At 54.2% G+C, this 14,344-nt stretch overlaps 1 protein-coding gene across 1 annotated transcript; it reads left to right on the top strand.

Moving 5' to 3' along the window:
- The first annotated feature begins 2,416 nt into the window (after window positions 1–2,416).
- On the top strand, window positions 2,417–13,394 carry OAZ2 (ornithine decarboxylase antizyme 2). The gene is given in 6 exon segments (XM_082060618.1): window positions 2,417–2,563; window positions 5,300–5,375; window positions 5,377–5,457; window positions 9,165–9,340; window positions 10,976–11,061; window positions 12,654–13,394. Coding segments are annotated over 6 exon segments (573 nt in total). The 5' UTR covers window positions 2,417–2,543; the 3' UTR covers window positions 12,788–13,394.
- The last annotated feature ends 950 nt before the right edge of the window (window positions 13,395–14,344 follow it).

The following is a 14,344-nucleotide window of genomic DNA, read 5'->3' as shown; positions in this document are numbered from 1 at the left end:
GGCGCTGGCCGGTGTCCAGCTCTCTCACAACAGCTGGCCGCTTCCTGCGCCGCGCTGGGAACCGGGACGGCCGAGCCGGGCAGATCCCGGAGCGCGGGGCTCGCTGGGACACGGCGCTGCCACCAGTGTCACTCGGGAAGCCGCGCAGGGCCGGTGTTCTCGGGCGCGTTGTGAGCAGCAGCACACGGACAGCGTGAGAGCCGGCGAGGGGTGTGAGACCCACAACCCCAGCCTGCAGGGTTTGCATCTCGAGGGTGTCAAGAGCTTCTCTTCCAGTCTCTGCGCCCGTGGGAAGGTTCGGTGTCCACCGAGCTCTGCGGGTCTGATGGCACTGCCTGGTTCTCCAGGGTCCTGTCTTTGTCCAGGTGACTGTCCTGTCCCTTACGGGTGTGCCGCAGAGCTTTGCCACAGGCAGCTCGACATCCCCTCCACCAGTTTCCTTATTTTAGCTCCTGCTCACCTGGGTTATGAGCCTGCAGTCCCCCAGGCCACCTTCAGTATAAAAAACTTCTTCCTCATGTCCAGCCTGAATCTTCCTCCTTTAGTTTTAAACCATCACCCCTTGTCCTGTCACAACAGGCCCTGCTCAAAAGTCTGTCCCCATCTTTCTTATCGGCCCATTTTAGGTACAGAAAGGCCACACTAAGGTCTCCTGGAGCTTCTCTTCTCCAGCTGAACACCCCAGCTCTCTCAGCCTGTCCCCAGCAGAGCTGTTCCAGCCTCGCATCATTTCTGGGGCTCCTCTGGCCCCTCTCCAGCAGGTCCATGTGTGTCCTGTCCAATCTCTCACCAGCACCCCAAGTCCTTCTCCTGGGGCTGCCCTCCATCCCTGTATCCCCGCCTGGAGTGACACCGGGGCTGCCCCGACCGGGTGCAGGACCTTGCACTTGGCCCTGTTGAACCTCAGGAGGTTCTCATTGTAGGAAACAATACCTTGAAAATATTATAGGCTCAGGCAAGATCTCTCGGCAAAGCATATTTTAATAATGATTTTGCAAGACCGGGTGTTCTACCTAAAGGCAGACACATGGAATAAGGCAAAAAGCCCCTGCTTATATCACCCAAATCCTGGCCGCAGATTCCCTCCCCTGTTCCCCCTTGGTCAGTACTGCAGGGTTTACAGACCACCTGACCCTGCCTCAGTTTACCTGCCTCATTCATCTAATTCTAACAACCTCAATCCCCTTATGGATTTATTTAAAATATGGATTCCTGGATCTTTGGTTACCCTTCCCCCTAGATTACCTTTTTAAATACAGGAATCAGTCTGCAATCTGGGATTAGTTCAAAGAGACTGTGTTTTGCATTAAGGATTCATAGTCTGATGTCTCTCAGTCCTTCCCCCCAGCTGGGGTCAGGCACCAGGTCCCCAGTTTTGTAAAAACAACAGTTCTTTGTTAAACGATCCTTACACTGGGGGACGGTTGTAATGACCTTGCACTTGGCCCTGTTGAACCTCGGGAGGTTCTCATGGACCGGCTTCTGGAGCATGTCCAGGTCCCTGCGGATGGATCCTGTCCCCAGAGACTTGCTGAGAGCACACTCGATCCCTTCACCCGTGTCACTAATGCAGATGTTGAACAGCTCTGCAGACGCGCATGTTTCCCACCACAGTGTTGCTGCATCTGGAATGTTGTGTCCAGTTGTGGCCCCTCAGTTCAGCAGGACAGGGAACTGCTGCAGAGAGTCCAGCGCAGCCACCAAGATGCTGGAGGGAGTGGAGCATCTCCCGTGTGAGGAAAGGCTGAGGGAGCTGGGGCTCTGGAGCTGGACAAGAGGACACTGAGGGGGGACTCATTCCTGGGGATCAAGATGGAAAGGGGGAGTGTCAGGAGGATGGAGCCAGGCTCTTCTGGTGACAACCAGGGACAGGACAAGGGGCAATGGGTGCAAACTGGAACACAGGAGGTTCCACTGAAATCTGAGAAGAAACTTGTTTGGGGTGAGGGTGGCAGAGCCTGGCCCAGGCTGCCCAGGGAGGTTGTGGAGTCTCCTTCTGTGCAGACATTCCAACCCGCCGGGACACCTTCCTGTGTAACCTCATCTGGGTGTTCCTGCTCCATGGGGGGATTGCACTGGATGAGCTTCCCAGGGCCCTTCAACCCCTGACATTCTGGGGTTCTGCGTGCGCTGCTCATTCTCCTCACACTCGCTCCCCAGCTCCGCTCCCACCCCCGGTCGAACCGGCCCCCGGGCGCACAGCCCCGCGCTCCCCCACTCTGGCTGCCGGGAGCCCCGGGGTGGGCGAGCGGGACCCGACGGCACCCGACCGGCCGCCGTGGTGACGTCACTCGCGGGGGGGGGGCGGAGCGCAACGCGCCTGCGCGGTGGGTGGGCGTGGCGGGGCTTTGTTTGGGGCGGCGGTTTCCCAGGGTGCCCCGCGCGGGGGCGGGGCCCGGGCGGCGCGCGGCGCGGGGGCGGGGCGGGCCGGGCCCGCGGGGTCAGTCGGAGCGCGGCGGCCGTAGGGAGCGGAGCGGGATCGGTGGACACGCGTAGGGACGGACACACGGACACGGCCCGGCCGCGGCGAGACTGAGCGCAGGATGATAAACACCCAGGACAGGTGCGGGGCGGCGCCGCCGGGCTCGCCCGTCGCGGCCTGAGCGCCCCGCGGAGCGGAGCGGCCGCCGGGCCCGGGCTGGGGCGGGGGCCGAGCGGGGCCAAGCGGGGAATTCTCGCCGCTCTCTTAAATACCCCTCTCTGTTAAAATCTCTTCTGCCCCCCGGGGGTGTCGGGGCTGGGGGTGCATCACCTCCGCGGTGTCTGAGCAGCCTTGTGCTAATGAGCCTTTTCCTAATGAGGGTTTAGCGCCCGGAGGGTCCGTGTCTCCCCCGCAGCGCCAAGGAACGCTGATCTTTTGGCGTTTATCATGAACTTACACCATTTGTGGGGTTTTTTCTCAGCTGACCGAATTATCTCGTGTGTCTCTTCCTTGTTTAGAGCCCGAAAAGTGTCATTTCCTGAGCCTCTAGATAAGCGCCTGGACCGTCCGTCTAAACCATCCTTGTTTCTTGGCTGTAGGTGTGTGAGCCGTGCTGTTATTTACAAGTTGCTTTTTAAACCAGCTTCCTTAATATATGACTTGCGGTGGCTGGAAGCGTGATATTATTACAGGCGGAGCGCAACAGCATCCCAAAAGCCTGTTTTGAAGGGGGTGAAAAGGAAAACAAGCAAAAAAACTTCATTTCTGTAACGTCAAGGGAGCTGCAAGGATCGTTTCATCTGGTCTAAAGCCCAAAAAGCGCGGGTTTTAGCCCCAAAATGCGTTGTTGTGGGGCAGGGCTGGCTGCAGGTGCTTGTCCTTTGCGCTGCCCAGGGACGGGACACAGGCTTGAGATGGCTGGAAGCTTAGTGAGTTAAAATTATACCCGCCGGCTGAAAACAAACACGCGCTTCCAGCTCCTGTTTCAGGCGGGGATCCGGCCAGAGGCTTTTGCTCGGGAGTTTCTTCGGTGAAAGGCCCTTGGTGATCTAAGTGCACCGTAATCTCAACCAAGCTGCTGGAAAGCAGCTTCTCCAAAGGGCAGAAGGGAGCACAATCTGAATTTTTAAGCTATGAAGAGGCCTCGGGGAGCGGAGTCGCTGGTGTGTGGATGCACGAAGCGCTCAGACTTTGTTGGGCGCTCGCACGAACTTCTTCCCGAGGTGCTAATGTGCATCTGGAGGAAGCAAAACCCCGTTTAATTTGTGGTCCTGCTCTGGGACCCCCCCCCAGGTTTTGGGGCTGGCGCGCAAGTCTTGGCTAAGCCGGGCTTAGCAGCTGGAGGGGTTTTGTGTTTTGACTTCTGCATGTGCCAGAGGAAGCAGAACTGGGAAGTGTCTTGAACTGCTTTGCATGTAAACTACAGCCTGTCTCTTTTTTGTGTGTGTTTTTTCCCACAACTACAGTTCATTATCCAGCTTCTCGATGCCTTGGCGGCGAGTTGGAGCGAGCTATCAATAGTACATTGTTGACTGGGGGGGGTGAGGGAGGAGGGAAGGGAATAACAAAGCTGCCAACAGCTTTCTGGGGGTGGGGAAGTGCAGAGCAAAGTGCTTTGTCATGGCTCTGCACATCCACTACTCCGGAATACACACTGCTCCATTGATACCCTGCGAGAGGAGGGACCGACTCCACGCTCAGCGCCATTCCTGGGGTCTTTCAGTGCCTTGTCTTCAAGCAGGGGCTGCTCTAGGCCACGGCAACGCTGCTGAAAAGCTCGGAGGAGGAAGAAATATATGGAAGAAGACTATTTTGTGTTTCCCGAGTATTTTGGTGTGAGGTGGCGAGCTGAGATCTTAGCAAATTCCGCCTGCGGCGCAACTGTGAGTTGTTTTTTTGGCGTTCAGAAATGGCAGATTCCGGCGGTTCGCTTGCAGTCTGGTGGACGTTCCAGGTGGTTCCCCGAGCGTGGTTTGGTCCTCGGTCTTGGATATTTCCATCTGTCCCCTTTGCGGAGAGGGAAAAGTCTTGGGAAACAGTTCCAGTGAGAAATTTTAGGACAGACAGTAAGTTGTCAATGCATCTCCAGCATCCGTCCCTAGTAGCCTTATTTCTCACTCCGTGTGCTTATTGAAACCGCTTTATTTTGGTGGTGTTTCCATAGCTTTGCGCTGGCGCGGTTCGTAATGGGAGCACTGGGGAGCAACTGGTTTCTCGGCGTTGCTTTTGCAGGCTCTGTCGGAGGAATATCGCTGTGGTGCCTCGCAAAGAGCGTCTGTGGCACCGCTAAAGGAAGCGATGCTCCAGGAGGGAAATCATTGGCTTTCGTTAAGTTTCTAAAGCAGATATTAAAGTGTGTGTTCAAAGCGATCCTGAAGGACCTTGCGTAGGGCATCCCAACTGCAAGGGAAACTTAACTTCTTGCTCTTAAAAGTAGATCCGTGGGGCGCGCTTGTCATTTTTCGGGTTGGAGTGAAGGATGCGTGTGTGATGTTGCATATGAAAATGTCAACTCGGGCGTTGTAGAGCGCGTTGCAGTAATACCTGAAGAACCGGCCCTTTTTGCTCCTCCTCATTTTGGAAGCGTGAAAGCGAAGCCTCCTCCTGCGTGGCCCTGTGGATGAACGGGTGGATATTTGTCTGCAGGAGGTGTGTGCTGCTCTGGCCGCACGTCCCCCCGTTAGCACCAGGTTGCTCGGCGCTCACGTTCCCAACCCACCGCCACTGATACACCGCGGGCAGCGACTCTTCCTTGTGGATATCGGGGCTCTAAAGCCTCCGATGCGCAGGGATACGAGTGCTGAGGAGCTGTTGCGTCCTAAATGTGATTCCTACTGATGTAACCTTGTTTTTTCCTCTCTTTTTTTTATCTTGCAGTAGTATTTTACCTTTGAGTAACTGTCCCCAGCTGCAGTGCTGCAGGCACATCGTTCCAGGGCCTCTGTGGTGCTCCTGATGCCCCTCACCCACTGTCGAAGATCCCCGGTGGGCGAGGGGGTGGCAGGGATCCTTCTCTTTCAGCTCTGATCTACAAGGTGAGAAAGATCTCGTGCCTAAATACCGACCTGTACCCGCGTCGCAGCTGCGTTCGGTTCGTTCCGCGCTCTCATGGGAATAAACGCAAACAACTTCAGGGTGATAAGTGGGAGAACGCTTAATTTTTCAGCAACAGCTAATTTTTGGTTCTCCTGCTTAAGTATCACCTATTTATTAAGAAATCAGAGACCTTTTTCTTAAAGGTGTGCAGCAAATAATTCACTAGCCCTGTGTCCCAGCGGCCTGTTTCAGCTATTGTACGCGGATTATCGAAACATCAAACAACTTCTGAAAAGTCTCGCAAGAAGCAGCAAGGTAAAATGCAGAGAATGGTTGATAAGCTCCTTCCTGTGCCCCGGTCCGGAAAAACAGAACTGTCGGGGCCTGAACCGCCGCACGGAGGAACTTGTGGCTTCACCGAAGTGCGAACGGGGCCGTTTCTGGCACTCGGACACCGGCAGCGCAGACCGGGAGGGTTTGTACCTGCGGACGCTTGCTCAGGAGCACGTGGAGCTGCGCAGCTCTTGGCTTTTCTGGCCTCTTTGCTCTCCAAGGCCTTTCCTTCCGCACGAAGAGACCTGGCTGGTCCTCGCTGAGGGGTGACAGGCGCTTCTCTTGTGTTACAAGGGGAAAACATCTGCCTGTCTCCCTTTTGGGACATGGAGCTGCTCTGCCATGCGCTATCGGATCAGGCAGTGTGAAGTTCTGCGCAGCTCGCAGGTTTGGCTGCTCGCACAGGGGTGTTGGCATGGGCGTCAGGCTTGATTTTTAATTACCCTGTGGGAGGCACACGGCGATGAAAAGATACAGGGACTTTTGGGCCACAGCAACCAAAGTCTTCTCTTGAAATCTGTGAGAGAACCTCATGGCTGCTTCCAGAGGCCTTTAATGCAGCCTTGGTGAGTTTTTAGCACATGCCTCACCCGCTTACCTTGTGAATAAATGTCACCCTCTGTCGCCTCTTAATAATAACGTCATGTCAGCTTAATGCCATCGAGTTGAATTGTCACAGGTGGTACAAAATCCAGAGAGGTAGGAAAATTGCACAATGGGCTTCCTGATGGATAACAAAGGTATATAAATGGCTTCAAGAGGGGCTCAGCGCAACTAATCAATTCCCTCAGGGAGGGGCTAAGAAATAAAAGACCCTGCACCTTGAACTGCTGCTTTGCTGTGCCTTGGACCAGGCGAGGGCCAAAGCCAGAAAACGGGCTCAATGTAGGAGGAAAATCACAGTTTGGAGGTTTTGAAGGGTTTGGCTTCAGTACGGTTCCGAATTCACACAGAAGATTTTGGTGGCGGCGTGTGGGCAGGGGGGATGTGACCTGAGAGCTGCACCCAGCTGTGATTCCTTCTGGGTCAGAACATCAGCCCCTTCTGTGGTGGCGCATCCCAGAGCAGTGCTGCGAGTGCTTCAAAATCCAACCTCAGGCGGCGGTTCCTGGGACTCTGCCCCTCTCAAATCCCGCTGGAGTTGGACCGGGCCGAGCTTTTCAGCCAGTGAGCTCCGCTGTGACCTGGAAAGGCACCTGGGCCGAAAGCTTTGGTACTTTTTCCAGCTGTATCAGCTGCTGTGGTTCAAGGGGTGACCTTTCCCTGTGCAACCGCGCTATCGATTCAGCAGCTCCCTGCGGTCTTTGCGTTACGAGCAAAGGCGTTTTACCGGAGCTGGGGAGGCAGCGGCGATCGTGCGAGCGGACGTGCCCTGGCTGGCAAACTTGGCAGGATCCCGCAGGTGCAGCACATGCCAGCGCGGGTTTCTCGAGTCGCTGGCTGTGCTGGATCATAACATCCTCTGTTCGGACGCTGCCAAGGGGCTGCCCCGTCCTTCTCGGCACATCGGAGCTTGGAAAATGGAACTGTAACCAAGTGGAAGCTGCTACTTGTGGCTCCACTTCCCCGAGGCTGGAGAGCTGGTGGTTTCGGCAGCTGTGTATCTGGTGGGTTTATTTTCTTCCCCACAGGGATTTTGCAGGGGTTGAACTAAACCCCAACGTTTGTTGCGTAAACAGGATTTTGCTTTCGGCGGTTTCCCGAGGATTCTAAGCTGCTGCTTCACAGGAACAGCTTCTCACCCCAGCATCTCGCTGGCTGCAGGTCTAGAAATCAAATGGAAACGTAATTCCCACCGAACCGGGCGAACCGGTTCTCTTAATCCCTGCAGTTTCACTGCGCTGGTGCATTCGGGGGTGTTCAAGTGGCAAAGCCTCTGCTGGTTTGGAGCACTGGGTGACGCTCATGGGGACACGAGCCCGATGGCTCCCAAAGCTTCTCCCTCCTGCCACGGGCTCCCCGTCCCGTGCGTCACCCCCAGCTGCTTTTCTCAACTTCCTCGCTCTGTTTTTGTTATCACAAAGTATAAGAAAAGCATCTGTGAGCTGTTGCGGAGAGGAGGATCTTTGCTGAAGCAGAGACGCGTTCTGCACAGCAACAGCTGTCAAAGAAACTGGAGGATGTGCGATAATCCTCTTCTTGCTGGTTTTGGGGTTTTTTTTGTTGCTTTCTGCAGCATGGAGCTCTTGCTGAGCTCAGATCTAACTCGTGCTCCTGACTTAACTTGAGCCTGTGGGTGCCTTCATACACTTGGCTTGAAACAGGAGTAAAACCCGACAGCAGGCGCGACCACAAAAACTTCTTTCAACCTCGATGAATAAACTTATTTCCTACAGGATATTTATTCTGATGAAGTGTAAACTTGTTTTTCAGCTCAGCTTTGTGGGCTTTAAACAAACGGCGGCTTCCTCTGCCAGCGTTAACATACTCGACGGTGGCTTCCGTGTCACAATAGTCAAACCACGAGGGATTTATTTTAATGTATGTGGTTACAGGAGTTAAAGCACCGGCACACAGCCTTGAGGAGCCTCGGAAGGTTCTCGGAGATATTTTTTCTGAACCAGCAATGCTTTTAATAGCTGAAGAAGAAAAGATCTGCTTGAAAATGTTGAGACCCTCAGCATCATTGAGTCCAACCATAACCCAACTCGAGCACTAACCCATGTCCCTGCGAACCTCATCTAAACACCTTTTAAACCCCTCTGGGGATGGTGACGCCACCACTTCCATTTTCATCCCTTAAACCTGTTGGCTGTAAAATCTGGGAAAGCAATTTGTGGGCATTTAAACAAAAAGACCGTGTTGGGGGGTGGGGATGTAACAGAATTGGTGGCAGCAGATGCTCCGGTAGTTCATGCGGCTGGGACCCGCGGTGAATGAAGACTCAATACACAGATATTTAATATAACGTAAATTTGCAAGGCTGCAAGGAAAACATGAGCAGACTATCACTGCGAGGTCTGAGCGCTCATTGCGGTGTGTGTCCCCGAGAGGGAGAAGTATCATGTTTGGAGTAATTTGCCATTTGCATCCCTCTAGTTACACTCCCCTGGCTGTTTATAATGCAGGGCTTTACTCTTTTTGTTCCTGATTAGAACAGAACAAAGTACTCCAGGTGGTTCAAAATGATAGCTCTGAACCTTTCATGCTTGTGTAGAGCTCTGGCTCGGACGTGAGCTACGGCGAGTCCCCCGCTGGCTGTTTTAGTCCGTAATTCTGGACTTGCAGGGCTGGTCCTTACTCAGGAGTAAAACACCATCTCTTTGCATGCTCATTTAAGCACGGTTGCTTACCGTTTTTAATCCACAGTCTCACGGATAGTTTCCTTTACCCTTAACCTTATTTCACGCGCTCTCCTCCCTCCCTGGCACAGGACGAGAAGATCACTGTTAACCAAGATGTCCCGGTGCACGAGGGGAAGCCTCATCTTGTCCACTTCCAGTACAAGGTCACGGAAGTGAAAACCTCCTCCTGGGATGCCGTGCTCTCGAATCAGAGCCTCTTCGTGGAAATCCCGGATGGATTATTAGCCGATGGAAGCAAAGAAGGGTAAGTTGGGCATCCCACGGGCTCTGGTCCTGCTCTGTGTATCCCTTCCTTCTCCCTTCCTTCTCCCTTCCTTCTCCCTTCCTTCTCCCTTCCTTCTCCCTTCCTTCTCCCTTCCTTCTCCCTTCCTTCTCCCTTCCTTCTCCCTTCCTTCTCCCTTCCTTCTCCCTTCCTTCTCCCTTCCTTCTCCCTTCCTTCTCCCTTCCTTCTCCCTTCCTTCTCCCTTCCTTCTCCCTTCCTTCCTCTCCCCCCCATCCTGTGTCCTCCTATCAATCCTCCTTATATATTTTCTTTCCCCTCAGTGATCATTTCAGATGGGTTCCTGTTTTTTTCAGTCCCTGTGCTAATGAAAAATAACCAACAGCTTTGCCTGCTTCAGGATGGAAAAAATCTACAAGCCTTTCTCCATTTTTTGGCCCCTTGGCAAGCTTCTTTTGGCAGCTGTTTTCCTCTTTTTTTAAGGGAAAAACCTAAACCTCCATGATACTGATGCGCTCCCCAGCAGCAGGTGGGTCCGCGCAGGCGCTGGGCTGTGCCAGAGCCCCTGGTTTCAATCTGCTGGCAGAACCGGGCGGTGTTTTGTCCAGACAGCTCCGCTCTGCGCAGGTTGTGTAAACGCAGCTTCCAGAGCAGCTCCCGCTGCCAAGCGCTCCCAGCTTCACCGCGTCCTCCTAAACCTCCCGGTAGGCTTCATCCATCAATTACACAAGCTAATTAAGGAAAAAACCCTCATTAGGCACCGTCAGAAGTGCCGGTATTCTCGTGTCTCACATTTGACTTCGAGGCCAGGTAAAGGTCTGTGTAATTTCTGCAGTCGGCCCATAAATCCTTCAGCTGTCGCAATTCCTGCTCCCCTGGCAGTGGAACCTTCTGGGAGGGGATTTACCCGCCTGTGTCACCGCGACTTAAAGGGCAGCTCCCCAAGATTATTTTCAGCTGGGCAAAACAGCCTTGGAGAGGCTGTAATTAAAATAATTCATTACCGCATTAACAAAACCCTCGCAAACTTAATCTCCCTCCCTTTTCTCCTGTCTCTTCTCTTTTCTTCCCATCCCTGTCTCTTTCTCTCCTGTCCCTCCTCTTTTTCTCTCCCTCCTTCTCTCCCTTCTCCCTCCTTCTCTCCCTTCTCCCTCCTTCTCTCCCTTCTCCCTCCTTCTCTCCCTTCTCCCTCCTTCTCTCCCTTCTCCCTCCTTTTCTCCCTCCTTCTCTCCCTTCTCCCTCCTTCTCTCCCTTCTCCCTCCTTCTCTCCCTTCTCCCTCCTTCTCTCCCTTCTCCCTTCTTCTCTCCCTTCTCCCTCCTTCTCTCCCTTCTCCCTCCTTCTCTCCCTTCCCTTTGCTTTTCCCCCCATAAAGCACAAACGTGCAGATCCCCCATGTACACTGAGGTTTTCAGCCCCATGGGAAGCTGGGCGGCGTGCCGGGCGCGGGGCTGCTGACCCGCGGGTGCCTGCCGGCTGCGGCTCGCAGGGCCGGACAGTGCGGCAGGAAGCCCATTGTTCCAGCACATTGTTCGCTGGAAGGGGCTCTAAACAAGGGATCTTTCTGCCCAAAAACATCGGAACAGTTGATAATGCTCTGAGGCTTCCTCAGGCCAGGACTTCCTATTGCTGATGGTCCTTTGTTGTCTCCTCCTTGGCAGGTTATCAGCGCTGCTGGAGTTTGCTGAAGAGAAAATGAAAGTCAACTACGTCTTTATTTGCTTCAGAAAAAGCAGAGAAGACAGAGGTGAGAACTCGCCCCCACTGTCAGGTTTGCTCTCTCGGTCCAAACTGGCGCTGCTGAACCTGTACTAAAGTCTGGTAATCCCGAGGCCAGGCTTAATAGACGCTGTTTACTGCAGCGTTTTCATGGTGTTCTTGCACAGTAGAAATAGTTTATTATGGAGAAAATAAGCCCTTTCTGGAGACTGAGAGAGAGGGAGCAGTTGTGGTTTCTGCAGCAGGTGGGCTTTGCTGTTACTCCTGTGGAAAGATGCTCCTGAGCAACCTGGAGCATTTTATTGTCCAGAAATTGGTGCCTGTTTCACCGTTGGTGAGGAGTGACGATCTGAATTTGATACCAGGCTTCTGTGATGTGGAAGGAGAAGCCAGGGAGAGGTTATTACACAGGAAACGAACTCTTGTAGCTTGTTGCCCTGATGTTCAGCTGCTATTTAAAGATCTCCTGGCACTTCTGCCCTTCCTAGACCTCCAAGTAATCCTGACCCTGGCTCTAGATGCTTCGGCTTAAGGGGCTGCATTAGGATCTAAAGATAGATGTGTTGGAGGAGTGATTACAGCACGGAAGTTGGAGGCGATTTGTGCTGATATTCCGAGCTATGGATGGATTTAAATCCTCCGAGACGCAGGCGAGTAACCAAGTGATCGCCATGGCAGGAGTCATTCAAACCCGAATTCGCAAGCTGCAGCGTCTCCTCTGAAACAAAACGCGTTAGCAGAGCCGCGATGTCACTCCCTGGTATGACGCCAGGAATAATTTCCAGATTAAGTTCTTGCCATGGTGTCACCACGATGCACAGGTGACCCTACAGCGGCTGCTCACAGGAGACAGTTTGTTTTTAAAAACAGGCACTTGGACCGGGCTTATGAGTTCTGGAGAGCTCCAGATCCCGGGTCCTTGTCTGTGCAGATGGAAATGGAGCGCTGGCTTGAAAACCATTTGGCGCTTCCCTGTGTGCCTGGACACTGATGGATGCTGCGGAGATGAGATGCGGCACCAGGGTCACCTCCCGGACCACAGGGAAGCGATGGCTTCGTTACAAGCGAGGACGTGTCTTCTCGCCTATGTAACCTTGTCTGACTGAAACAAGGTGCGCGGGTGCTTCTGGAGTGGCCCCGCTCGGATCGCCCGCGTAACCCGCGGTGGCTTTCCCCGGGGAGCTTCCGCCGAGCTCCGGCTCCTCACAGACAGAAAGCTGCCTAGAGCTGGGGTGAGGAGATTCCCGTTTGCTGCTGTCTGACCCGCTCAGGGGTGCTGAGAGCAGCCGCCGTGTAACTACAGAATAAAAGCTGGAAGCTTGGGCGTGCGGGCCGGTAACCAGGCACCGCCGCTTCCGAGGGGCCGGCACAGCCGTCGCGGGATAAACGGGGCGAACCTGCTCCGCTGCACAACCCAAATCCCCCTGGCGCTTAGGGCAGCTGTGCTGAACGCAGGCAGAGACGGAACCACCTATTTGAGAGTGCTGTGGGGTTAAAAATGTGTCTTTCTGAGCAAGCAGCTCACAGAGGGTGCTCAGTGCCCTCGGATACTCGCGGCTTCTCGGGCGCCGCAGGTGGGGAGGATTATTTGGCGGTAACCGGTTTCCTTCTCTTTGGTAGCTCCGCTCCTGAAGACGTTCAGCTTCTTGGGCTTTGAGATCGTGCGGCCCGGTCACCCCTCGGTCCCGTCGCGGCCGGACGTGATGTTCATGGTGTACCCCCTGGAGCAGAACTCTTCCTCCGACGAAGAATAACCGCAGCGGGGGACCCCAAAATGCTGTTGAGGGGAGAGGGGGCGACACCTCCTTCCTCAAGGAAAGGGAAAACAAGCTTCTGTTGGACTGAAACTGCATTTCTCATTGTTAGGTTGGCCTGTGTATCCTCCAAGTTGACTATCTCATTGAAACGTGTTGCCTAGAGAACTATATATCCACATGTAATCACCAAATAGTAAAGGGAGGTGTTGAAGGGGCGCAGGAGCTGTCGGGGTGCAATTCGGGGAGCCCAGCGAGGTGCAGCGGTGGCTCCTCCAAACCCGCTGGTCCTTTCTGGTGTGCGCTCATCTGACCCACTACTTTGGTTTTCATGTTATTTTTCACTCAGACTCTTAAATAGATGGTGTGTTTGGGTGTTAGGAGGGAGGAGACGTGCTCGAGTTTAACCTTTAACACTACATTAAAACCCCGCACGTCTCCACTTCGGGGCGACCGATGCTGTTTAAGCTGGTCTTTTTTTTTTTTTTTTGTCTTTTGAAACTTCTTGCTCTTCCAGCTTTTGTTTTAAGCAGTCTTAACTCCGTTCGATGTTACCGCCGCACTATCACAGCGTTCGTTCAATAAAAGGGGCATTCGGATGAACTTCGCTCAGCTGGGGCTGCTTTTTTGAGAGGAGCGGAGCCTCCGGTGCTGCCGCAGGCTCAGAGCAGCGATTCCTCCGCTCGGGAGGACGTTTCCTCACCGTGTGATGGTCCCAAAGAACCAAAATCCCGACGGACAGCTCTGGAGTGGGGCTGGAGCTGCCACCTCTCCTTCCTCCTCCCCTTCCCAAAGGGATGATCTCAAACCTTGAGACACCGAGTTGTATCCAAACCAAAGGGGGTTGCATGCAGGGGCAGGTGTGGATGCTGGTGCTCCCAGTTGGGTGGGATGCTCTCCCAGTTCAGTGAGGTGCTCTCCCAGTCCTGGGGGATGCTCTCCCAGTTCAGTGAGATGTTCTCCCAGTTCAGTGAGATGTTCTCCCAGTTCAGTGAGATGTTCTCCCAGTTCAGTGAGATGCTCTCCCAGTTCAGTGAGATGCTCTCCCAGTTCAGTGAGATGCTCTCCCAGTTCAGTGAGATGTTCTCCCAGTTCGGTGAGCTGCTCTCCTAGTCCTGGGGGATGTTCTCCCAGTTCAGTGAGATGCTCTCCCAGTTAAGTGAGATGTTCTCCCAGTTCAGTGAGATGCTCTCCCAGTTCAGTGAGATGCTCTCCCAGTTCAGTGACATGTTCTCCCAGTCCCGTGAGCTGCTCTCCCAGTTCAGTGAGCTGCTCTCCCAGTTCAGTGAGCTGCTCTCCCAGTTCAGTGAGCTGCTCTCCCGGTCCCGTGAGCTGCTCTCCCGGTCCCGTGAGCTGCTCTCCCAGTCCCGTGAGCTGCTCTCCCAGTTCAGTGAGCTGCTCTCCCGGTCCCGTGAGCTGCTCTCCCGGTCCCGTGAGCTGCTCTCCCAGTCCCGTGAGCTGCTCTCCCAGTCCGGGGCTGTCCCGCTGTGCTGGCCGGAGCTCGTGTTCTGTGACACTGGAGGTTGTGCTCTTGTCCCCGGGCTCAGGCGGGTGTCT

The sequence above is a fragment of the Streptopelia decaocto genome, assembly GCF_964273445.1.
Source record: "Streptopelia decaocto genome assembly, chromosome: 9".
Classification (NCBI taxonomy): Eukaryota; Metazoa; Chordata; class Aves; order Columbiformes; family Columbidae; genus Streptopelia; species Streptopelia decaocto.
This window is presented reverse-complemented; position numbering and strand designations above follow the sequence as displayed.